This window comes from Pyrus communis, chromosome 17, assembly GCF_041283825.1.
Source record: "Pyrus communis isolate YQ-2024b chromosome 17, ASM4128382v1, whole genome shotgun sequence".
NCBI classification, from domain to species: Eukaryota; Viridiplantae; Streptophyta; class Magnoliopsida; order Rosales; family Rosaceae; genus Pyrus; species Pyrus communis.
In genome coordinates, this window is record NC_142581.1 from 4,891,226 (window position 1) to 4,917,241 (window position 26,016).

General features: G+C 38.2%; 2 protein-coding genes and 1 pseudogene across 3 annotated transcripts; 2 read left to right on the forward strand and 1 right to left on the reverse strand.

Moving 5' to 3' along the window:
- Positions 1–1,553: 1,553 nt before the first annotated feature.
- Positions 1,554–3,188, forward strand: LOC137709213 (protein trichome birefringence-like 19; annotated as a pseudogene). Its single transcript, XR_015958434.1, has 2 exons — positions 1,554–2,067; positions 2,213–3,188. The product of XR_015958434.1 is annotated as a protein trichome birefringence-like 19 (transcript).
- Positions 3,189–12,065: 8,877 nt separating this feature from the next.
- Positions 12,066–14,495, reverse strand: LOC137708092 (uncharacterized). Its single transcript, XM_068447083.2, has 6 exons — positions 14,178–14,495; positions 13,736–13,858; positions 13,412–13,600; positions 13,215–13,296; positions 12,663–12,727; positions 12,066–12,562 (listed from the first exon to the last, which is right to left on the reverse strand). The coding sequence occupies exons 1-6, from the start codon at positions 14,454–14,456 to the stop codon at positions 12,266–12,268; spliced, it is 1,035 nt and encodes a 344-aa protein (XP_068303184.2). The 5' UTR covers positions 14,457–14,495; the 3' UTR covers positions 12,066–12,265.
- Positions 14,496–18,633: 4,138 nt separating this feature from the next.
- LOC137749587 (glucan endo-1,3-beta-D-glucosidase-like) lies at positions 18,634–21,323 on the forward strand. Its single transcript, XM_068489708.2, has one exon. The coding sequence runs from the start codon at positions 18,943–18,945 to the stop codon at positions 21,157–21,159; it is 2,217 nt and encodes a 738-aa protein (XP_068345809.1). The 5' UTR covers positions 18,634–18,942; the 3' UTR covers positions 21,160–21,323.
- Positions 21,324–26,016: the final 4,693 nt, after the last annotated feature.

A 26,016-nucleotide genomic window follows, 5' to 3' on the forward strand; every position in this document is an offset into this window, starting at 1 on the left:
TATTTGAAACAAAGAATATGTCCAATATGGAAAAATAATTATGGCTCACCAAGCAGACTTCCATGTAAACAAAAAGGTATAAACATGCTTGAGAAGGTAGAAAAATTATGGCTCACCAAGCGGACTTCCATGTTGACGAGGTACCACGTACCTGTAAGTTCAAAGGCGTGGTTGAACACTAAAGATAAAACATTGTCCCAATAACAATTATAGAGAAATATTTAGCTTATCTTAAACTGTTATTTGTCACCTTGCGTATTTTTGTACTTATTGACTATTATTAGTATATGGAGACAAATTTCCTTATATACAGAAAAAATTATAACTTATTACAATATTAAGTTTATTTCTGTACATATAACTACCCAAGTTAGGATCAAAATTCTTTATAACTATAAAGTGGTTATTCCCATACTAGAGTATTACTATAAAAAGATTTTACCGTGTAAATTTCATATAACAACATTACTAGATTACCCTGTTTACCTGTCTGCAGTGACTACCCCCTTTAATTGTTAGTCTCAACCACTTCAGAAACGATTTGGACAGCCTGCGTGTCAAGGTAAAAGTGATGGCAACCAAGCAACTGTTTGAAAGTGGTGGCAAATAAGTTAGTAACTCAATCTTTAGTGCCATCTATCAGTCTCTAAAGACTGAAAGTGACCACCATTTTCCATATGTTAATGGTAAAACACATATTTGAAACGAAATTACATTTCGACTAAATTTGTTAATGGAACAAAAGACGGTGACAACAAAGATGTGATTTCGGGTTAGTGTTTACCCTTCAATAAACTACCGGCACAATTTTGTGCATTATTTTGTTCGCAATGATAATAAAGTCCATAGACACGTAGCCAAAGCTGCACTATTACATTCCACTATCAATCCATACATTGACGATATGAACACGAGCCTGGTCTGAGAACCCTTCACTTAACAATCATTTCTGACTTCACTCTTAAGCCACTCCAGACCCAATCACTTCTGGTATAAAATACCTGATGACTATCCATATGAAATGAGTCAAAGTATACATGCACTCAATTATTGTTGGCTAGATTTTATCCCTTTCACTTGGGCCAATTCTGAACTAGACACGAGTTAAGCCAGTTGATCAAGATAGTGTACTAGCTCTCGGCACCAGAATTTGAAAAATGTGCAAATAGCGCTTTATCACAATAATAGAAAGCATGATGCATGTGCACTGGTTTGATCCCCCACCTCCCCCTTCTCCCTAACAACTAACAATTTAACCCACTAATGCTATCATTTGTCAAAAAAATAAAGAAAAAAACTTAGTGGACAAGCAAACTGTTTTAGAAGGTAATTATCCCCAAATAATGTGTATGCAATTATATGTAAGGTGGCTTTGCTACTTTTTGTCCAAAGTTGTTATTAATTATGAAAAAGGATGCCCCAACAAAAAAAAGTGGCATCATAATTTGGGTGGTAACCATAACAAACAAGTTGCTAACTTGGAAAATTATGAATTGCTAATTTTCCTCAATTATCACATAATTATTGGACCTATATATAAACATATTTCATGAATCCAATAATCTATTTCTAGCCTCACAATTCTCCACCATGAAGTCTCAAGCCATTGGTCTGCCTAATGCAAAATACACACAACCAAACAACACCTACAAAAAGGGTATTCTTCTAGCCCTCACCTTGCTTCTGCTCACCACAATCCCTCTCTGTATAAACAATAGCACAACTTCTCCATTGCCATCTCCTAACAGCAACATTACCAGTGGATTAAAAACCCTAGAAGATGAAGACCAATGCCAAATACTTAGTGGGAGTTGGATTCCATATCCAGATGGACCTGGTTACTACACAAATGAAACTTGCAATTTCATCATTGATCAGCAGAACTGCATGAAGTTCGGGAGGCCTGACGCGGAGTTCATGAAATGGAGGTGGAAGCCCGAAGATTGTGAGTTGCCATTGTTCGATTCTGCTCAGTTCTTGGAGCTTGTTAGAGGGACGTCATTAGCATTTCTTGGTGATTCTGTAGGAGGGAATCAAATGCAGTCCTTGCTCTGCCTTTTGTCCAATGTAAGCATTCAATTACTATTAGATAGTTCGGCTATGGAAATGACGTATGTTCTTTTTTTTTCTTTTTTTAAACAAATAACCACAAAGATTTTGAAAAATTCCCAAATAGTCCGGCTATGAAACTGACGTCCGTTCTATCTTTCAGGTGACTTATCCTGAGGACATTTCTCGCAAGTATTCAACAAACACAGATTACTCCAAGCGCTATGTATACCATGACTACAACTTCACTATGGCATATTTCTGGGCACCCTACTTGGTTAAATCTAGAGATGCCGACCTGAATGGCCACGGCCTCAACAGCCTCACGAGCCTCTACTTAGACGAGCCCGACGAGAGATGGGAAACTGAGGTTGAAAATTTCGATTATGTCATCGTCTCAGGAGGGCAATGGTTCTTCCGGCCGCTGATATACTACGAAAATGGTCGCGTCATTGGGTGTCACAAGTGCGGACGAGACGACATGAAATCTTTTCTCACGTACTACGGGTACAAAAAAGCATTCCGAACAGTGTTTAGGACCCTTCGGAACCTCAAAACTACAAAGGGGTGACGTTTTTGAGGACGTTTTCTCCGTCACACTTCGAAAACGGGGCGTGGAACGAGGGAGGGAGTTGTCCGAGGACGAGGCCTTTCAGCAAGGAAGAAATTAAGCTAGATGGGTACACTTTGGAGATGTATTTGACACAAGTGGAGGAGCTAAAAGCAGCAGAAAAGAAAGGTATGAAAAGAGGCCTTGAATTTAGGTTAATGGATACAACCGAAGCTATGTTGCTGAGGCCTGATGGACATCCAAACTTCTACGGACACTCACCTCACCGGAACATGACTATTGCTGACTGTGTCCACTGGTGCTTGCCTGGCCCCATTGATACGTGGAATGAGATTTTGTTGTATATGTTGAAATCCGGGCACAAAACATCCTGACGCGAGGAAGAAGCTCCGTTCCGTGCCCTTCGGATGGGATGTTACTCTTGCACTATTAAAATACCAACACGATACATGCATGGTTGACTTGACATATTGTCACTGCAACAACCTAGAATAAATTATAAAATATACTTGATGAAACGTTATATGTACACATTGTTTATATTTTATACACATTTATATTTTGTATATTTCACAGTGTCTATATATATTCTCATCCCTCTTTTTTCTACTTTATTGATTACAATCTTATTCCTTTTCAATTTTTGACCAAGGTCCTTAGATCTTAACAAACGTCATTAATTATTTTAATAATATTTTTTTTTCTAAATATTTTCATTTAGGGTTAGAAACGTTACATTTGGTATATTTATATTTATAGCTAATTTTTTTATCAAACATTTTTGTTTTTAGTTTGTACCCATTTTTAATTTGCAACCCTTTTTTTTTTTTTAATTTGTACCAATTTTCTTTTCAATTTTTATTTGTACCCATATATTAATTCCTTTTTGTGCCAATATTTTTTAAACTTTTATTTGTATTTGTACCTATATTTTTTAATTTATTTGTACCCATTTTTAGTTTTGCTAAATGTACCCATGCTAATTATATGTATTTATTTTATGTTTTAAAATATATCAATGGTTATTTTTTAAAATAAGTTAATAATTATGTGGGTACATTATTTTTTTGCTATAATTTTTGTGAAGAACAATATTACTCTAAATTGATTTTTAAGTATTTATTATATTTTAAAAATATTATTTGAATTTGTTTAAATTTTATAATTTGTGTGACATTAAATGCATGAGGTAAATCTCTTAAATAATGCTAAGGACCTTGATCAAAATATTTAAACAAACAAAGTTTCAGTCTAACAATTAGGTTGATTAGGAACCGGAACCAAAGTGACCCATATATATGTGTATGAAATTAATCACACAAACAAAGGTTCTTGATGCATGTGGTAGAAAGACTTATTTATTTGGGTCAGTTGTGGTGGATACATAGATTTGAGTTATGCTCAAAAGAATCATGATTATGCTAGCATTATCTTGGTGAGAAAGACAACGTACTTGCAAAAATTTGATCTTGTTTGCTGGCTACTTGTATATTTTTATATAAAACTTGGTGAGTTGTTTACGTCGTAATATTACGAATGCGTATGGGCCAACTGAAGACGACAACAAGGAAATTTCGTTGTTCGTCACAGTATAGTTTTGGTGCATATGATTCTCAAATGCACCACTGTTCTTATTGAGACAAAGTATGTTATTAATTTACGTTTTATGAGATTAGTATATGAGTGTTGATGTATATTTCATGATCATAATATAAAGTACATGTGTACGGCCAAATCTGGGGGTTTAGATTGGACGAACTGACCAAGGCAAAGTCTAAAACTTAGATGAAGGCTGCAAGGACTTTTTTTTTTTAATTAACCAACGATATTATCTACACAAGGGGAGGAGGTGGGCGTAGCCTTACAATAGGCTAGTAATAATGTGATTCAAATTTTCTTTTGACGAGAATAAAACATAAAATCTCACTTACAAATGAAGATCAATACCACTAGACCGTAGTACTAAGTGTCAAGGCTATAGCAAGTTAGGGCAAATGTAAAATAATTTTTAACCCACATGTTGAGTAATCCTTCAAGGGAAAGACAGCCTTCTAAACTAGTAAAAGAATAATTATCCCTTAAGGCAAATGTAAAATAATTTCTTAGCACGTTTGTTGATATAATATTTTTTTTAAAAGAAAAAAAAAAGTAATTTTTGTTATAAACTTTCCTAGTTTAAGTGTGATTGTTTAAATCGTAAATTAGATTTTATTCTAGTTATTCTTTCCTATATAAACTTGTATTCCTTAGGGATGAAGGATTTTTTCTCCCTCTTATTACTATAAATAAAGGCATTAAGTAAGGGGAATAACACACATATTCCTTTATACAATTCTACAAACACATCTCTCACTTTTCTCTCCTTGCCACCAGCCCCATTCCCCTTGTCAGATAAAATAGGCTACAACATGTTATCAGCATGCTCCTACCGCTGCGCTTATGAATATGATGTGGAAGTTTTTCCTGCTTCAAACTAGTTCATCCATATCATCATGCAATCAGGTTCTTCCAAAACAACAGTTTTTATCTCGATATTTTTGCAGCCCTGATAGCATGAACATTCACCATAATGCATGACCCAACTTTATGTTTTTCGAATTTTAGATTCTACATAAATTGTGTATGCATTATATTCATAATTGTTGAATTATGTGAATTTGATATTGTCATGAATTGCATCACATATATGTTCATTCATTCAAATTATATATGCTTTGAATTAATTGAAAGAAAGAAAAAAACAGAAATCTGAATACACTAGGGTTCTTCAAACCCATGACCTAAATCGTGCAAGCCGCCAACACCAGGCTAGCAGCCTGCGTCGGTTTAGCGAGCCCAACCCAGCCACGACCCTGAAGGCAACAAGCCCAAAACAGAAACGATGCATTTGAGGCACCATCGTCCCCACCTTGACCCTCGGTTTGAAGCCCAGGTCATCCTCGTCAATTTTTCCAACAAAACACGACCAGCGGTCGTGTGATTTGGACGAAACTCATCGTTTTCACCAACAATCTTCGAAATTCCGGAAGAATTTCGTGAGTTTGTCATTGGATTCAATCGAATCCCTTCGATTCTCACCATCCCCTCCTCCGACGTCGAGTTTTCACCTCCGTTATCCAATTTTGGTTCTCCGATTAACCGACGGCTTGCACCGATCATGGAACACCGCCTGAAGCGGCGCCATCGACCAACTCTGGTGGATCCCCAAACCCAGCGCCGTTGGGGTGGCCTGAAGTTCCAACCCGAGCCCTAACAAGCCTCGGATTCCCTTTGGTCCATTCGCACAACACCCTTGTTTTTTGGCCTGCTTGTGCCGATAGCCTTAACCTATATCACCAGCCATTTGGGCTTTGGTGATGACACGGCCCGAGAACTAGTTGAGTCCTTTTGGGCTCTGCCGTTTCTCCCAAGCTTCCGTGTCTGCATCACAACTGATCATTGCCCTTCATGGGCCTCTAATTTGGGCTTGCGCATGCAACCCACTTATTTTGTGATGTTGAGCCAGCCTACATGCTTGGCCCGAAACCAAACTTGCCCAATATTTGGGTCTAGGACGCTCGGCACCTATTTGATTAGACCACAATTGGGCTTTGGCCTACTATTTTGGGCCCCGAGTTTAATTGCCTAATTATTTTTAGGCCCAATGGGTTTTAAATTTTTTTCACCCACACTTTAAATTTGGCCCGAAGTTCAAATAATTAATTCAATTATAATTATAGACCTGAAGTTCTATTTGCATATTTTCTTGTTGCATATATCTATATATATATATATATTTGCGTTTGCCTGTAGGAACATATGAACCTGAAGTTCAAAATTATTTCGAAACCTGAAGTTTCTAGATACATGTCTTGTTTGAAAACCTGAAATTTTCCTTAAAAACATCACCCATGAAAACCCAAACTTTTTCTTCATGAGAATTTTAACCAATACATGTCTATTATAACCTGAATGTTCTATTCCTATGTGAATGGATTGATATTTTTCTCCATTACACTAACCATATTTTGTCCATCTATTTTGTGATAGGAACATGTCGAATTTGAACAAACTCGACTTCATCGCTTTGGAGGTCTCTAGAATGAACTACCTCAAGTAGGTCCAAGATGTGAAGCTCCACCTCACTGCAAAGAATTTGCGTCCTGCCATTGAAGATGAGACGGACAACCCTATTGGTGAAGCTCAGAAAGCCACTGCCATGATCTTCATCCGAAGACATATTCATGACGCACTGCAAATCAAGTACCTTGCTGAAGAAGATCCACAAGCACTATGGTGCTTTGGCTGATCACTTTGATCACCAAAAGGACATCTTCTTGCCTGAAGCAAGACATGACCAGCATTTACACTTCCAAGACTTTAAGTATGTGCATGAATATAATTATGAAGTTTTTCGAATTCGATCACTTCTCAAGTTTTGTAACAAAACTTTGACCAAAGAGAATCTCCTGGAGAAGACCTATTCAACCTTCTCTGCTACTAATATTGTCATGCAGCAACAATATAGAGCTCAAAAGTTCACTAAGTTTTCGAATTTGATCTCTGTTCTACTTCTTGCTAAAAATCAGAATCAGCTGTTGATGAAAAATCATCAAGCTCGACCTATTAGAGTGACTGTTGTGCCTGAAGCACACTATAGCACGAACCAATGCCCAAAACACAAAAAGAGGCATGGTAGGGGCGGCTAAAAGCCACCCCGTCAAGGTCAATAGAGCCAAGGCCCATCTAAAGGAGGAAACAAAGCCCATAAGCGCCCTAACCTCTCTCCCAAGGCCCCAAACTTCAAGAATAAGGGCAAAGCACTTGAAAGGATGCGGATATGTGTTATCGCTATGGTTCAAAGAACCATTGGTCCTGTGTTTGCTGAGCTCCTCAGAAGGTTGTAAATGAATATCATTCTCGTTGTAAGAAGTTTGAATCAAACTTTGTGCAAGTGGACGAACCAAAGAGTACCAAGATGGAGGTTTCTGACTTTCAGGAGGATACCATACCTATGGAAGATTAGAATCTTAGACATAAACTATTTTTCTATTTAAAATTTAGACATTGTGGCTAAATTCCACCTAGTGGCCGACCCCCATTGTGTTTTTGGTTACATTTTGAACAATTTTCCTTTATGTTTGGATTATTTGTTGGTGATTTGTTTTTGGATATTAAGTTTTTAATTAATTTCCATCCTTGAATATTTAAAATTATTTTGAATGGATATTTGTTTTTAGAACTTTTATGCATGTGGCCGATTCAAATTAATTTTTACTCTAGGTATGACTAGTGGGGAAGTTAGTTGTCTGATAGATAGTGCAACCACGCACACCGTTTTGCGTGAACACATCTATTTCACTAACTTCATACCTAAGAATGCACCTCTGACAACCCTCTCAGGCCCATCCAACCTGATCGAAGGAAACGATACGGCACATATAATGTTGTCTAATGATACAATTTTAATCATTAATGAGACACTTTATTCTCCCTGTTCCAGAAGAACGTTGTTGAGTTTTAAGAACATTAGAGATAATAATTACCACACTAAAATCTATGTAGAAAATGGAGTTGAATTTCTATGCATAACTTCATTCAAATATGGCCAAAAGCGTATTCTAAAGAAAATAGAGCGTATCCCGAGTGGTCTGTATACTACGACCATACACCCCATAAAGAGCCACTACGTGACCAGCCCTACCTTTGGGACCACGCAGGAAATTACACTTTGGCATAATCGTTTAGGACACTCTGGATGAATAGCGATGAGCCGTATCCTCAAATCATCACATGGGCATCCATTAACCTGAAGTTTAGGTTCGATTCAAGGAATCGCATGTCAAACATGTTCAATGGGAAAGCTTATTACTAAGCCTTCTTATGACAAGATTCGTTCGAATTCTCCTATTTTTTCTACAAATGATTCAGGGGGACATTTGTGGACCAATTCACCCTCCCTACAGACCATTTAGATATTTTATGATTTTGGTTAACGCCTTCACACGTTGGTCACATGTGTGCTTGTTGTCCACAAGGAACGCTGCATTCTCCAAATTGTTGGCTCAGGTTATTAAGCTCAGGGCTCACCACCCTGATTATTCGATCAAATCTATTCGATTGGATAATTCTGGAGAATTCACATCTAAAACTTTTGATGACTATTGCATGTCAGTTGGGGTTAAAGTTGAATATCTTGTACCCCATGTTCACACCTATAACGACCTGGCATTCATTAAGCGCTTACAAATGATTGCTCGATTGTTAGTCATACGTACCAAGCTTTCGATATATGCTCAGGGCCATGCAATATTGCACGCAGCCATATTGGTCCATCTGAGGCCTATTGCGACCCAACCATATAATGCCCTTCAGTTGGTTACGGGATACGAACCCGACATATTGCATCTGAGCGTTTTTGGTTGTACTGTCAATGTGCCGATTTCGCCTCCCTTACGTACAAAAATAGGGCCTCATCAAAAGATGAGAATCTATGTCAGATATGATTCTCCTTCAATCATTCATTGCTTAGAACCTTTGACAGGCAATTTGTTTACCGCTCGTTTCATGGATGGTCACTTTTATGAGACAGTATTCTCGTCGTTAGAGGGAGATAAGAATGTCAACATTCCTGAAGAACGACGCGAATTATCATGGACGACTCTCACTTTGTCTCATTTAGATCCCCGCACTGCTCAGTCTGAAACTGAAGTGCAGTGCGCATAGCTTAGAACATGTCAGATGCTTTCATTGATCTAGTGCGAATGACAAGATTACATATTCCAGCTGCGAATGTGCCATGCCAACTTTGGTGATCTACGTACATTAGCGGCTAGCCAATCATCTGCCCCTACACATAAGCGTGGCAGACCTCTTGGTTCAAAGGATTCACACATTCAGAATAGGAAACCCACGGCACAGGCACTTGAAAAGCCTACTGTGAATTTGACTATCGCTTACTCATTCTATCCAACTCATGAGGAAATTCTAGATTATGGAAGCATCCTTGAATAGACGAATCCACCCTCCCCCCTCCCCCCCAAGAATCGTGAGATTTCGGTCTATTATGCTTGCTTAGATAAAGTGTGGTGTATAAATGAGATGATCATCGATAATGCATTAGCATATGCAGTAGCTACTGAGATCATGTTGAGCGATGACATTGAACCTCATTTTGTTGATGAATGTCGATGTAGAACCGATTATTCAAACTGGAAATAAGTAATCCAAGTCGAACTTGATTCGCTTGTGAAACGTAATGTGTTTAGACCTGTAGCTCATACTCCTCCACATGTGAAGCCCATTGGCTACAAGTGGGTTTTCGTTCGGAAGCGTAATGAGAAGAACGAAATTATGATTTACAAAGCTCGTCTTGTTGCGCAAGGCTTCTCACAACGCCTCGAGATTGACTATGACGAAACTTATCCACCAGTTATGGATGTGATTACTTTTCGCTACCTTATCAGTTTGGTAGTTTCCGAAAAACTGAGTGTGCAACTGATGGACGTAGTAACTGCGTATCTCTATAGGGATATTGATATGGAAATTTATATGAAACTTCCCGAAGGACTTACATTGATTGGATCAAATATTTCCAAACCCCAGAACACGCTCTCAATTTGGCTAAGGCGTTCACTTTATGGTTTCAAGCAATTCGGAAGAATGTGCTATAACCATCTGAGTGAGTATTTGACTAGTCAAGGATATGTGAACAACGGACTATACCCATATATGTTCATTAAGAAGTCACATTCTGGTTTTGCGATAGTTGCAGTATATGTCGATGACATGATCTTTATCGAAACTCCTGAAGAACTTGCGAGAACTGCCGTGCACCTGAAGTTGGAATTTGAGATGAAAGATCTAGGAAATACTCAATATTGTCTCGGTCTCGAGATAGAACACCATTCAGATGAAATCTTAGTACATCAAACGAAGTACACCCAGAAGGTGTTATGCCGCTTTAACGAGGATAAAACGAAGCCTTCAAGTACTCCTATGGTCATTCGATCAATAGATGCAAAACGAGATCCCTTCCATCTGAAGGAGGATGATGAAGAGATTTTGTAGCCTGAAGTTCCTTATCTAAGTACGATAGGCGCTTTATTGTACTTAGCTCAATGCACTAGACCCGATATCTCATTCGCTGTTAATCTTTTGGCAAGAAACAGTAATACACCAACATGCAGACAATGGACTGATGTTAAAGACATTTTCCACTACCTTAAGGGTATTGCGGATTTGGGCTTGTTCTATACCTACAGATCCTCGAGTGATGCTGCACCCCCCGTTTCTCGAGTCGATTCTCGCCTTGTTGGTTATATCGACGTTGGATACTTATCTGATCCGCACAAGGCACGCTCTTAAACGGGTTATGTCTTTACCGTTTAAGGCACCGCAATTTCTTGGAAGTCAACTAAACAGACCTTAGTTGCCACTTCATCTAACCATGCTGAAATTCTCGCCTTCCATGAAGCAACTCGGGAATGCTTTTGGTTGAAAACAGTTGTGGGCTATATTTGAAAGCTCATGCAATCTTTACCCTACCGTTGATGTCCCGATGACGATCTATAAAGACAATGCAACATGCATCGAACACCTCAAGAAAGGTTACATCAAAGGAGACAACACCAAGCACATTGCGTCAAAGTTCTTCTTCTCACATCAACAACAAGAGCATCAGAAGATTGAAGTCATGCAATCCGTTTACAAGACAATTTGGCTGACCTCTTCACCAAATCACTACCGAAGACGACATTTCAGAAGCTTGTTCATGGAATTGGTATGCGTAAACTTTCTGAGTTGTAACATTGCTAGTTCTCTTTGGAATTGTGTCAAACTCAGGGGGAGTATCCTGAAGTATACTTGTTTGATCTTAATGTACTCTTTTCCCCTAGGATTAGGAGCATTTTTCCCACTGGGTTTTTACTACCTAACTAGGTTTTAATGAGGCACCCACCTTGGGCTGATCATATCTCTAATGACGTCTCGTAGACGTTTCATTTGACTTTGCATTTCTCATGCGTTTTTCCTTAAACTATGGGTTTTATCCCTACTTAGGTTTTGACCATAGCCTAAGGGTTTTTTAGTGAGACTTACTTCCTTATGCAAGTTCCTACCTTATTGAGAATAGCGTGTTTCCAAAATCAGTGTCGACAAGTCGATTTCCTCAACTTCTACGTGATGTCGAATCTACCTTGAGTATTTACGCACTCAAGAATGAGTGTTATAAACTTTCCTAATTTAAGTGTGATTGTGTAAATCCTATATTAGATTTTATTCTAGTTATTCTTTCCTATATGAACTTGTATTCCTTGCGGATGAAGGATTTCTTCTCCCTCTTATTACTATAAATAAAGGCACCACGTAGGAGGGAATAACATACACATTCCTTTATACAATTCTACAAACACATCTCTCTCTTTGCTCTCCTTGCCGCCGGCCCCCTTCCTCTTGTCAGATAAAATAGACTACAACAACTTTCTTTATTTCTATACTTTCAATATTTGAAACAACGTATATTTCATACGACAGAAGTTCTTCACACCCCCTCTCCACTTGTGTTCTAAACTTCTCATTCCCTCCATCTTTTACAATACAAGATATATTAGGTTTAGCATGCAAAGAGAATTTGGAAATATCGATAGCGTCTTCATGGAACACTCTTCAAAACGAGATCTTGATGAAGACCAAGATGTTCAAAGCTAAAATGTAGAGCACAAAACCCGACCTCAGCAGCATGAGCCTCTGCTGATTCTCTGCTCGGCCATCGGCATTTCTATGATGAGCGTCAAGGATATAATCAGACGAAGCAGATCCATTTCCTGATGCGCTTCGTCCAAACCTATTTCTAGCAGTATTCATTTCTATGTTGCTACTTTCAAGATTCCTCCACAACGCATTCAATCTTTCTAGCTCCATCTCTTTCAAATGAAATTCATTGACCAGGCCTTCTGCTTGTGCCTATAACACTCGAGATAACAATGAACAAATTTTTTACCATATACAACTGACATCAGAGAAGTAAAACAATTCCAATATTACTGAAAAGTTACGGATATACCTGTTTTGCTTCTAGCTGCTCAATTACGCTGTGAAGTTGTTTATCCAAAATCTTCTCTCTTTGCACTGCACAAAATAAATTCCTTACAAATTAGTCGTACAAACTAGAATGACTGAAGTATGCTCACAAGGGGTTTCAACTAACAATTGCAAAATTCGGCCGAGAAGCAGTTTATTTGTTTATACAATAGCCACATGCTCCACCATATGCACCACTGTGATTCCAAAAGGCAATACCACGCCAGCCATGCAGTACACACAACTAAGTTCGACTTTTTTATACCCCACCAAAAAGCAGAAGTAACGAACTCGACTGTAACCATAAATTTCTTCATCATCTGTGACTTGATTTGAAAACCCGCTACCCCATTTTCTGGTTCAAAATTTTCCGTTTCCAATTTTGAGTAAACCTTATTTTCTTGAATGTTCCTAAGACCAATAATATATCTAAACAAAAACAACTAAATGGTGTAAATTGTAAGTATAAATGCATTCAAAGAGCAAGCAAACACCATATAGAAAATAAATAGGATGAGTAATGTACGATATCTACCTGGCGAAGGCTGACTCAATGCATTTTCTTGACTTTCTGCCCATCTTTCCTCTAAATCATTCACTACTGCTTCCATTGAACTCTAACAGAATACAACATCTTTCCAGCAATCAAGATAAAATTCAAAAATACAAACAAGCATTTGCAATGGAAGAAGACGAAACAACTGTAAGATCAAAAGGAAAGATGCAACCGACCAATTCTTTTTTCCTCTCCTCTAACTTTTCAAGTATAGCCTTCTTTGAAGCTTCTACGTCATTTTCAGTTTCAATTGTCGCATTTGGGTCACCAGTGGATTCATCTGAATGGCCAGATCGACTGGCATCCAATGCGGTTTCTGCATTTTCAAGCTCATCTCTCAAATTCCTTTCACTCTCATCCATCTCCTGGTAACAGTAATCACCGAATTTCAGAAAGGGCGGGGCTTTCCATTAACTAAAGTACGATACATGTGTAGAACTACAATACATGATGAATAAGAGCATCATGCAAAAATAAATTGTGGGGAATGTAAGGCTCACCATTAGCTTCCTCTTAAGCAAATCTGCTTCTTGAATTTTCTCCTGTATTTTACTTTCACAATTGGATATAGCCCCTTCATATGCAGCATTCTCTTCCTGCAATGTCACCTCTCTCAACTGTGCCTGTGCACAAGTACAAACGGGAACTACTAAGAAAGAAAATCAATCAATGATGAAAAACATTGCCTTTTTTATTACTTAAAATTTAAACTATACAATTCCATTGCAAAAAATCAACATTCACATAAACCCAGAATAGAAAGGTTCAAAATTTGAAGAAAATGTTCAACAATTCAAAGTTGTACACAAGAATTATAATCCAAACAAAAACCCAGATTGAAAACCACCGAATTCGAATCAGAACATTCCAATTCAACAACAACAGCAACAAGATCAACGACCCAGATAAGAAAAATCAATCGAAATTCAGACAGAACCGAACCTGTTCGCGGGTGGTGGAATGGGAGTTCAACTGGAGAGCAAGGGCGGCGTTGGAAGCGAGGGAGTGAGCGTGGAGATCAGGGAGGCGCTCGGAGATGTCGGAAGGAGGGAGTCTGAGCCGGAGGTCATGGATCGAACGGCCGAGAGAAGATGCTTTGTGATCCAAGTCCAGGACATACCTCTGCTGGTCCTGAGTGAATATCAGTGGGATGTCTTGTTCGTTGTCTTGCCCGCCACCTCCTCCCACTACGTCTGCTGCCCATGCTAGCAGTCCCGCCATCTCTCTTCCTCTCTCTCTCACTGTTTGGTTGGCAAGGCAAAGGCAGTGTCGCGGTTTCAGAATCGACCCGGAAACGAAGCGGGTTGGGAGCAATCCGGGTTGTCATTTTGCGCTATGAATATGAGATCCAGTTTGTTAGAACAACTTGAGGCCCATTGGGCTTGAGAAGCCCAATTGAGTGGAACAGGGCGAAACGGGTTTCTAGCTCGGAGATTAGATTTAAGAAAAGGAAGTGACCACACTATCATGACTAATGGACAGAAACGATTTAGATTCAACTAACCAGCTAACAAACTCTTAAAGTATTTTAATTCGGTCGAAATATAGTCATATTTTGAAATAATTTTTTTATAGAAAAATTGATGTTAACCCAATGTCATAAGTAACTTTCGAAAAATACTCATATTTTTTGTTGGTTGATGCTTTGATATTGTAACCTAATCTTGCATGGATGCTTGTGTTGCTTCTTATGTCGATTTGGGCACCTTGTGCAAGTGTGTTTATTAAAGAAGGGTTTTACTTGAGATTATTAGAGATGTGAAATAAAATTCACGAAAGGTGATTCTAATTTTCGACCGTTTATTACCGTCTTAAAGTTTCAACGACGGCTTCTTACGATCGCAAAATTTTTTTGCATCCCCACATATTTCATTCCCCCATTTATTGTGGCCCAGCCGTTGCAAAACCATTTTTTGCGAGCGCAACTCACCTACCCAAAAGCAATTTTTCCCAATAATGAATCCGTCTTTTACCAAGGTATTTAGAACCAAAATAGCCTTAAATATACAATAATTTGATAATAAGACATAGCTTTATGATCAACTCGGATCACAATTACAAATATAGGCTCAAACACTAATCATCATTTTCCACCCCCCAAACGCCTAGATCATGAGTGAATTAAAGATAAGGAAGAAGATGCTAGAACTGTCAATGCACAAGAAAATCATGTTAATGGAAAAAAAAATTGGGCGGAGGCATTTGTTAAAACTTCCTTACAATTGACCAAAAAAGATTTGGAGAATACTTCGATGAATTACTAAGTCAACTAAGAAGCGATATGACAATTTTGCAGGGCTTCCACTTATAGTAGCAGTTGAATTTAGTATTTACGAATCTCTTTAGGCTCTTTAATTGTTCATTTTTTTTATCGGTTGTGATTGGTTGGCTAGATCTAATTTAATCACTGTAACACTATCAACTACTGTGTCTTTGACATTCCCCACAACACTAATGACGATCTGAGTATGGGGCAATTCAAGAAACAAAACAATAAAGAATACTCAAAACACCCCAAGAAATTGAAAATATGCGCATTTAGAAAATTGCAATAGAGCAAGAACAAATCATCGAACTATAATCACGCAGACGTCAAGAACACATATGAGGTCATTTGTTAATGCCTATGGTTTTAGTCCGAATGGACATATATATTTGATATGTAAGATGTGTGAAAGGAAGATTATTGTCAAACTAACTACATATGAATAGATTATATTAGTTTCCTCCGATGTCTTAATTCATTCTAATTGCAAAATTTGTAAAACATTTGTAACCATGTACTAGGATAAACTCCAACATATATATGTGCTGCAAAACCCTAGATCTCAACCACTACTCCAAATGTTTCATGTTGTTCCTGTTTTCGTCATAGAAAATGTGATCTCAACATCAGGCATATGATATGATGTTCAAAGGAAATATATGTTTCATGTTGTTACTGTTTTTACAAAAAAAATTATACACATTTTGTGGAGCCCATTGTGTAATGTATTTCAACAATCCGAACCGTCTCTCTTTTACTTAAGATTGTGGTTGGATGAAAATTGTATTATTACTTCAGTTGAGTGTTTACTTGTTAATGATTATGAAATATTGCTAGAATATTATTCGTTGAGAACATAAATGTGATATATGGGAACAATGAAATGAAATTATTTGTGAATCATTCATGATGCGTCATGTGGTTGGAGCTTCCGGTGTTGAAAAATGAATTATGAAAATGAGGGTACTTGAAAGGATCTTTTGTGTCGTTGAGCCAAATTCTTAGTAAGTATCATATCTCACGCGAGTTCACAAGTTTCTTTTAGGGTAATTCGGGTTTGGGGACGAGGAGTTTAGGCAAGATGACTAACAAAAGCGGAAATTGGGTTGTTGGCTAACAAGAGGGATACCGGACTTGGGTTTGGTATGGCGGACTGGAGAGAGTGTAGGCTTGGAATTCAAATCCTGCCCGTACTGCCGATCACCGAAGCCTTGTTCTCTGATGTTGGCTATGTTAAGGAGCTTGTGAAATGGACATCGCCGGCACTGCATATCGAAAAATGGAAAAGGTTTGCGTATGGCTTGGAAGGGATTTACGACAAAGAAAACGCAGTGAAAAAGATTTGCAAGTTTGAAGGTTTTGATGATGGGAACTCCCTCACTAATCTCTTATGGTGGATTCATAGTAGAGGTTATGGAAAATGAGTGTCGCGGACATAGAAATTATTGAGAGTCTTATGTACGAAAGAGGAGAGTTTTTTTTTTTTCATCCAACTCGTAGTCTTAGTGACGTTACTTGTAAATGAATATTTGGTACGTGTTTAAAAATGAAATTACTTATCCAATAGATGTTTGCAACATGGCGTGGTTTTTACGCTCTTGTAAGAAAGGTTTCTGGACCTGTGTGTTTTGAGAACTGAACCGGAAACGAACCGGGTTGGGAGTAATTTACCAATTTTTGGATGGCTTCAGATTTGGGCCTATCAAGATGAGATCGGGTATGTGAGACACTTGTGAATTCGTAAGTTTTACTGGGCTAGCTCAAACCAGCAGCAGTTTTCAAGTCAATGTTTGACCCATTTTTCTGATTTTTATTAATAGGTAAATTATATAAAATTATCTTAATTATGGATCGAACTACAATCTCATACCTTATGTTTTAAATATTACAATATCATACATCAATTTATGAATTCGTTGCAATATCAGACATCTATTAAATTTTCTGTTAATTTATTTGTTAAATGATGATGTGGCAGTAGGAGGATCCACTCATTCTCCAACTAAAATAAAAAAACTAATTAATTAATTTTTTATTACAATTGAAGTTAATTTAAAAAAAATTAAAAATTAAAAATTAAAAAAAATTAAAAAACTATTTCCTCACCCAGGCACTCTCTCTCATCTCAATTGTCTCCCTCACCGACTCATCAATTTTCAGGTCAATGTGTTTTAAATACCTTATCTTTCTTTTTTAAGTCGCCACACTTGAAATTATGAGTCTAATGACTATGCTACTCATTAGTTTAGTTCTAATTTTCTTTTCAGTGGCAAAAAGAAATCTATATTTCTACTCTAACTGATTAAAAAAACTGATTTCTGCCCATTATTTTTCTCATTAGATATATTTTCTCTTACTTCTACTCTTAGAATACATTTTGATTTGTTTAATTTGATTGTTTAAAAAAAAAAAAAAAAAGTACGCTAAAGGTAAAAAAAAGTGTGAACAAATTAATTTCCTAAAAAAAATGATTGTCGTGTATAATTCTTAATCTAACTAGGCAATTGAGGATTGGTGTATTCTTATTCACCGATTGGTGTATTCTTATTCACCATATACTCATGCAAGAGTCATGCACTTAATCATTTATTTTGTAAGTCGACATAAGAGTAAATTTAGCTACGATAAGTAACTATGTTAAAGGGTTGATATATTTTTACGAGCTCTTTATTGAAAAATGATCCTCGCCAGATCCTTTTTTTAAAGATCCTATGATTATGACCGTTCAACGTACATCGTGCGGTCATAAATCATTTTAAATTTAAAATTTAAAATTAAATATAAATAGTACCTGACGAAAACTAACCGTATAATGTACGATGAACGGTCACACTCACGGGATCCTTCGGATCCTTTTCCCTCTTTATTACCCAAGGAAATAAAAAAGAGAACATTCTTCTCTCTTTTGAATTACAATTCTCAGAGCTATGCAAAGTTTACAATAAAACCAAAATCAAGACCACACCATAAGTCATATGATTGCTTGCCCATGAAGCATTATAAAATCCCACCTTGTCACTGGTATCCCTTCCTCCAAATCCAAGTACTTTTGGATATCTTGCAAGGAGTCATGTGGGGATTCCAAATTTCCCACATATATATACACCAGAGTTCTTCCTCCTTGTTTGCTAACTAACTGCTAAAAAAACCCCCACCATTTCCTCCTAGCTTCCCTCTTGGCTCTTCCCCAATTCCCACCGAATCACCCAAAAAAATAAATCTATGTTAATTGTTTTTCCGCTCGAGCGATATTTTGATCTAATCTTATGTTATCAAAATCGTGATCCGAACTTGGTGCGTAGGAAGGACAGATCCGCTGCGACCGACTTAACTTCGTTTTGGTACTCTTTATAAATTATTTATTTTATTATTATTTATTTCTGACGCGTTCAACCTTGTTTGCATGCGGCCTTAACTAACTTATTGTCATTACCAAATCCAATGTTGAAAAAAGTGAGAAGAAAAATCAAAACCTTAATCACCAAGAGTTTCAAAAAACCCAAGAAAAATCCCTATAAACCGCCACCCCCTCAACCATTTTCATTTCCATCACCACCCCCTCCCGAAGAAGAACCCCAAACTATGTCGCCACCACCGCAGCAAACTCTCAGGCCACCCGCCACCGCCGGCCCATTCCTTTTCCCCCAAACCCAATCCACCGTGCTCCCCGACCCTTCCAACTTCTTCTCCCCAAACCTCCTCTCCTCCCCTCTCCCCACCAACTCCTTCTTCCAAAACTTCGCCCTCAAAAACGGCGACCAACCCGAGTACTTCCACCCCTACGCCGTTAAATCCTCCTCCGCCTCCCTAACCATCTGCTACCCATCTCGCTTCTCCACCTCCGCCTTCATATATCAAGTCTTCGTCGCCGATCTCGCCATCTCCGCGGCCCAAAAGCCCGATTCCCCACAACCCCACAAAATCTCCTCCTTCAACGACCTCAGCATCACATTGGATTTCCCCTCCTCCAACCTCCGCTTCTTCCTCGTCCGTGGCAGCCCATTCATCACCTGCTCTGTTTCCAACTCCACCTCACTTTCAATCTCCACCATCCACGCAATCCTCTCGTGTGAATCAAACGGCTCAAAGACCAAATACACCATCAAGCTCAACAGCAACCAGACATGGCTCGTATACACTTCCTCCCCGATCGATTTGACCACCAGCGGCCTTTCACTGATCACCTCCAATGGGTTTTCTGGGATTGTTCGGATTGCGATATTGCCGGATTCGAACCCGAAATTGGAGGCCAGCCTTGACCGGTTCAGTTCTTGCTACCCGGTTTCCGGAGAAGCGGTTTTCACAAAGCCGTTTGTTGTGGAGTACAGATGGGAGAAGAAAGGATGGGGCGATTTGCTTATGCTTGCTCATCCTCTGCACCTCCAGCTTCTCTCCGGCGAGGATTCTCACGTCACTGTTTTGGAGGATTTCAAGTTCAAGAGCATTGATGGGGACCTTGTTGGCGTTGTTGGCGATTCGTGGGCGCTGAAACCCGACCCTGTTTCGATCACCTGGCATTCGAGTCAAGGAGTTAGGGAACATTCGTATGAGGAAATTGTTTCTGCGCTTGTTAAAGATGTTGGGGATCTGAATTCGAGTGGGATAGCTACAACGTCTTCGTATTTTTATGGGAAATTGATCGCGAGGGCGGCGAGGCTGGCTTTGATTGCTGAGGAGGTGGCTTATTTGGATGTGATTCCGGCGATTAGGAAGTTCTTGAAGGAAACGATTGAGCCGTGGTTGGACGGAACTTTCCCGGGAAATGGTTTCTTGTATGATAAGATTTGGGGTGGCATTGTCACGAAACAAGGGGCGACTGATTCGGGTGCGGATTTCGGGTTTGGAGTGTACAATGATCACCATTATCATCTGGGCTACTTTGTTTATGGGATTTCAGTGCTTGCGAAAATTGATCCTGCTTGGGGGATGAAGTATCGGGCTAAAGCTTATTCGCTCGCTTTTGATTATATGACGGTAGGCAGGCGATCACATTCACATTATCCACGCTTGAGGTGCTTTGATTTTTACAAATTGCACTCGTGGGCAGGCGGGTTAACTGAGTTTGCAGATGGTCGTAATCAGGAGAGCACGAGCGAGGCAGTGAATGCCTACTATTCAGCTGCATTGTTGGGATTAGCTTATGGAGACACGCATCTTGTGGCCACGGGATCACTGCTTGCAGCTTTGGAGACTCAGGCAGCGCAAATGTGGTGGCACGTAAAAGAGGGAGGTAACATGTATGAGGAGGATTTCACAAGGGAAAATCGTGTGGTTGGAGTTGTATGGAATAACAAGAGGGACAGCGGACTTTGGTTCGCTCCCCCGGAGTGGAAAGAGTGCAGGCTTGGAATTCAGTTGCTACCGCTACTGCCGATCACTGAGGCCTTGTTTTCAGATGTTGGCTTTGTTAAGGATCTTGTGAAATGGACACTACCGGCTTTGAGTAGGGAGGGAGTTGGGGAAGGATGGAAAGGATTTGTCTATTCCTTGGAAGGGATTTACGACAAAGAACACGCTTTGGGGAAGATAAGGAATTTGAATGGTTACGATGATGGTAACTCGCTTACTAATCTTCTGTGGTGGATCCACAGCAGAGGAGAGGCAGGAGCGGAATTCGGACTTGGACATAACGTTTGTTGGTCTAGGCACTATCATTAAATTTCGTTGCACTATAGTTTACACTTGTGATTTCGTTCTCCGTTGTATTTACTGTCATGTTTTGATTGACATACATTTGTTCTTTCTACTGAATTGCGAGCTTTCTATCTATTTCGATCCGTTGTATTTACCTGTTATTGTTGAAACCATCTGCTTTTCTGAAATATATCACATTTTATACGACTCTCACGTCAAAAAACATTGACACAACGAGGGGAGGTCTCGAATTCTGAAATTTTAAACCTTCACAACGATGTTTTTCTTTCACAGCATGAACTGAACCGAACCCGAACGCCATTGGAAACTCACTGAGCCTGAACAAGGTCTCGGATGAGAAATCGCCCTACAAACGCCACACTAACCAATTCTTCGCCGTTACGCACTTGATTACATAGTTGAGCAGTAAGGTCACACAAACGCCTGACGAGAATCAAGACCTAACTACGAGAAAAAATGCAGACCAGAATAAGAACACAATAATAAAAAAGAACCAGAATTCTTCACTCAGTGAGAAGTCGTCCTCCGAATCTTGGTCATCTTCCGAATCTGGTTCACCTTTCCAATCCGGGTCATCTTCCGAATCCGAGTCATCTTCTGAACCTTGGTCATCCTCCATGCCTCCTAACACTGCTCTAGCTCCATCCCTTGGTTCTTGAAGTTGGGCTATTTGTTCTTCAACTTGGCGAATGAAAGCATTCAGTGCTCTGCGCACTTCAAGACTCAATGGTAAGTCATCTTCCCGGCATCGACACATTTTGATTGTTTCTGGTGGCTCCTGGCATGATATAAAATCCATCCATCGTACAATATATGTCAAAAACAAGTACTGAAAGCTGTAGACTTGACGTGAAATGATGTCGGAAGGGGAGGCATTCCATTGAATCGCTCATCCATCTCACACACACATACATATAGCTTTCCTATGTTCATTTTTCCCTCTGGTTGACTGCCTTGTTTATATTTTGGGCTCATTTTCTCCTTGGGGCATTTTCTCAGCAACCAAGCAAACAAAACGCCTCGAACATAAATTCAACATTCAACGAAAACAAACGAGAAACTGTATATCGAATTCGAAAGCAGATTACAGAAAATGAGGTCGAAATTAGTGAATTAGATGACGGAGGAAGAAGAAGGGCGTACCTCAGCTGAGAAATCGGAGTTGGAGTTGGAGAGAGGGAGAGGAAGAAATTTGAAGTGCGCGCGTTTACGAACGCGGTTTGTGCCGTTGGGAATGGGATTCCGCGGCCGTTTGGTCATTAGCTGCGGGTTTATATGAAACAAATATGTTTGTTGGAGCCTTGGAGGAGTCCAATACTGCTAAAGCCCATTTTTCCATTAGCCCCTAAGAAATTTCTCTTTTTTTAGTTAAATACAGTAATCTCGAGATGTATATTTAAGCTGAATCAAACAATGATTAACCCTATTCAAATATTGAACTCGTCGTTCATAAGCCAAAACTGAGACCTCCCTAAAGAAAGGAGTATCATTAATATGTAGTGCTAGTTGTAGAAAACATTTTAAAATGTCATATTCCAATGTTTTTATTCTAGTACGAGAAAGATCAGTTTTCAATTTTTGAGATGAACTTTGACATTTGAGATTTTAGAAAAGTTTGTATTTTCCTTTTCTTATATGAGCGATAACGGGAGAGGAGAGTTTGAACACATGACCCTAAGCAAGAGTGAACGTTTTATTAACTAATTGAGTTTACATATGACAACCAATCTCTAATATCATCTAAATATATTGTTATTTTTTGCAGATGGGGGTTAGAGAAGTTGGTTTGGGTAGAATACGTCTCTCATGCACTCCAGTTTAAAATCATTTTCATGAATTATAGTAGTATAAAATATCACACTATTCAAAAAAAAAAAAAAATTAGATCCTAAAACAGTTAGAATTTTACAAGGCTAGTGTCATCGTCTCACCCTCAAATCCATTCACAATTATTTTTCAAATAAACGTATCCAAAAACCATTATTTTAAAAATAAATGCCAGCCACTCAACTTTAGAATTATCATCACCTTACAACCACCATCGTTCAAATTAACAATCAGAACTCATCATTATCACTATATTTACACTCGACAAATTTCATGATTGAATGTCGTAGTCATAGTCATAACCATAAAGTAAGAGTATCAATTCATAAAATCTAATCAAAACTCTAAATCATATCCTTTTCCTTGGCTATAAAAAAACATCACACCCCTATTGGTTTCCAAATCTCAAGTGCCATATTCAAATGCTAGTTTATATGTTTTTCACATACTATATCATATTCATAGAAAGGCCTGGCCTTGTTGCAATATTTTTAGGTCAATGCCCTTGTTACACTATAGGACAAAGCAAAAGCCACATTAAGTTGTAAACCAACAAAAAATAATTAGAGAGAGCTTGCATGCCATATATTCTATCATTACCTCAACCAACAAACCTCTCATTCAATCAAAGCCTTTGAATTGAAGATTTCAAGATTATGAGATGGATTTACATTAATTAATTTAAACGACCTTATAAAACAACTCAAAGACAAAAGCCCTCCTCCTTCGTAACTTCGAGAGCACCTTATAATCCCAAATGAAAAAGACCTGCATAGATTATATTCACACTTATGCGTTGACAGAGCGATAATGATAAACCTTCTACACACACACATATATATATATACAGATAGTGTACTAGACCGTATTTTCGACACCCAAAAAATCTCTCCTCACTTACTTGTAGTTGGAGAGCAAATGAAACAAATAAAACAAGTTAAAAGCTGGGTTTGCTACTCAGTACTACAGTCTGATGGTATTTCTCTTAACTTGGAAGCAAGAATTCTTAGGTTCGAATCTCGTGGATGCTGAATTTGATACCAAATTAGATTGCCCATTGTGTGGTTTAACCAAACTACCTCTCTTCTTAATGTAAAAATATCGATGTATTAAAAAAAAAAAAGTTGAATTTTGTAGAATTGTTTATTGCCGTTTGATCAACATGCGCACATTCGGAGATCATGGCTGTTGGGAGACTGCTGGCAGTGAGAGAATGAGATCTCACAGTATTTGTTTATTAATTGATTTCAAGTCCTACGCGGCCTTGTTATTTGACTATTCTGTTTTGAGGTGTGCTATCCACATATTCCATTTACTTCTCACACATTCTTGATAATTTTCGGCCGTCTTCATACAAAAACTTTGTTTATTCACCTCCCCTTGATGCAAAATTAACACAACCACGCAGTGCTTCAACTGCAAAAGCTTTTAACCTAACAGAGTGAAAGCCTTGTTGGTCAAGCAATGTAACTTTTTACATGTTAGACGTGACCACCCTCTCAATAAGATTTTTTCATTTTGTTTTTAGCTTATTAGGTATTAGCCACCGTTGCCAGCTATTGTTTCCACATACGGAACATGCTCAAGAATGAAACTCAAAAGATTTGACGGGAGCACACACAAGCGATGAATCATACGATTTAATTCAATGCAAAGCAAAGAAACTTACTAGGGCTTAACATGCTAACAATCCTCTTGAAAGGGAGGGGCGCCTTTGGCAACGCAAACACAAATAGTGCACACTGTGGATGTAAATTTCTTCCTTCTTGTTCTTGGACGAAAATGCTACTGGAAAAATAATTAATACCTTAGCTCAAGGCCAAGAGCCTCACATGCTCACAATGAATTTTGGGGGGGGGGGGGGGGCTTTGGCCGAAGAACATCTGATACCAAAGTTAGAATTTTGGGGGAAAAGTGTTTGAAGAATTTAGAGAATTTTGCAAGAGGATTCAACTTAGGTTTTTGGAGGAAGTGGTATTTATAGGGGTGTGGCCGGCCCCCTTTGGAGAGGTGGGAACTGGCCACATTTGGTGGTTTATTGGGTGTAATTGCAAGATATTATATCACCATAATATCTTGCAATAAATTAGGAAATTAATTAGAAAATCAATTAATTAATTTAGGTAATTAATCCTACTTTGAATGAATATTTGGAGGTTACCTTGTGGGGAGAATGGATGAAATAGGTTTTGAATAAATACCTATCTTAATCACTTTTGACCTTGATTCAATGATGATTGTCCGTTGCTCGCGCGTAGGAGTTCCGATATGGCTTGAGGATAATCTTGTCTTTTAATACCCAAAAATCCACGTCTCGCCTCCATATTTTTCTTGATTATTTTTGGCTTCACACACACAATAAGTTTTACCTAAAATCAAGTTTAAAGCTTGGAACGGTTTCTATGGAAAACAACTTGAAAGGGTTGTTCTTTAATATAATTCAATAATTTAAAAGAAAAAAATGTGGTTAGTTGCCCTCAAATTTGTATACTTTTTCTTTACAAAGAAAATATACATTGAATATAAGTTCTTTTTAATTTTAACACCTATGATAGTACGTGGGGAAACTGGACATAGAAGTGTAGAAGTAAACTTGCACATCAAGAGTTTTTTTTTTTTTTTTTTTCCCAACCACATCAAGTAAGAGTTTGAATAATATCTTTGAAAAAAAAAAAAGAGTATGAATAATATCTGTTGAGAACATTACTAAGGGGGGTGTATTCAATTGGAATTTTGAGGGATTTTAATTATTTTAATGAATCTAGGAGTATTCAATCAGGATTTTAAGTGATTATCTGAAATTCAATGTGTATTCAATCAAGATTTTAAGATAATTTATTAAAATCCTTAGAAATTCGGGTGTATTCAATTATAATTTTAAAGAAATTTATAACATTCCAGGTGTATTCAATTAGAATTTTAATTTAAAGAATTTGGTAAAGTTGAGGAATTATAGGGAATTTGAGAGATTTTGTAATGTATTTTAAGCATCCACAAATTTCACCTTTCTCCAAGAGATTTCGAGAGAATTGA

Bases quoted from the DNA above. Each gene is read 5' to 3' on its own strand.
- LOC137708092 (XM_068447083.2), bottom strand. From the start codon at position 14,456: ATGGCGGGACTGCTAGCATGGGCAGCAGACGTAGTGGGAGGAGGTGGC. The intron at 13,601-13,735 runs GTGAGCCTTACA...TACTGTTACCAG, and splicing joins TGCTTAAGAGGAAGCTAATG to GAGATGGATGAGAGTGAAAG. The intron at 13,297-13,411 runs GTCGGTTGCATC...GTATTCTGTTAG, and splicing joins AGGAGAGGAAAAAAGAATTG to AGTTCAATGGAAGCAGTAGT.
- LOC137749587 (XM_068489708.2), top strand. From the start codon at position 18,943: ATGTTGAAAAAAGTGAGAAGAAAAATCAAAACCTTAATCACCAAGAGT.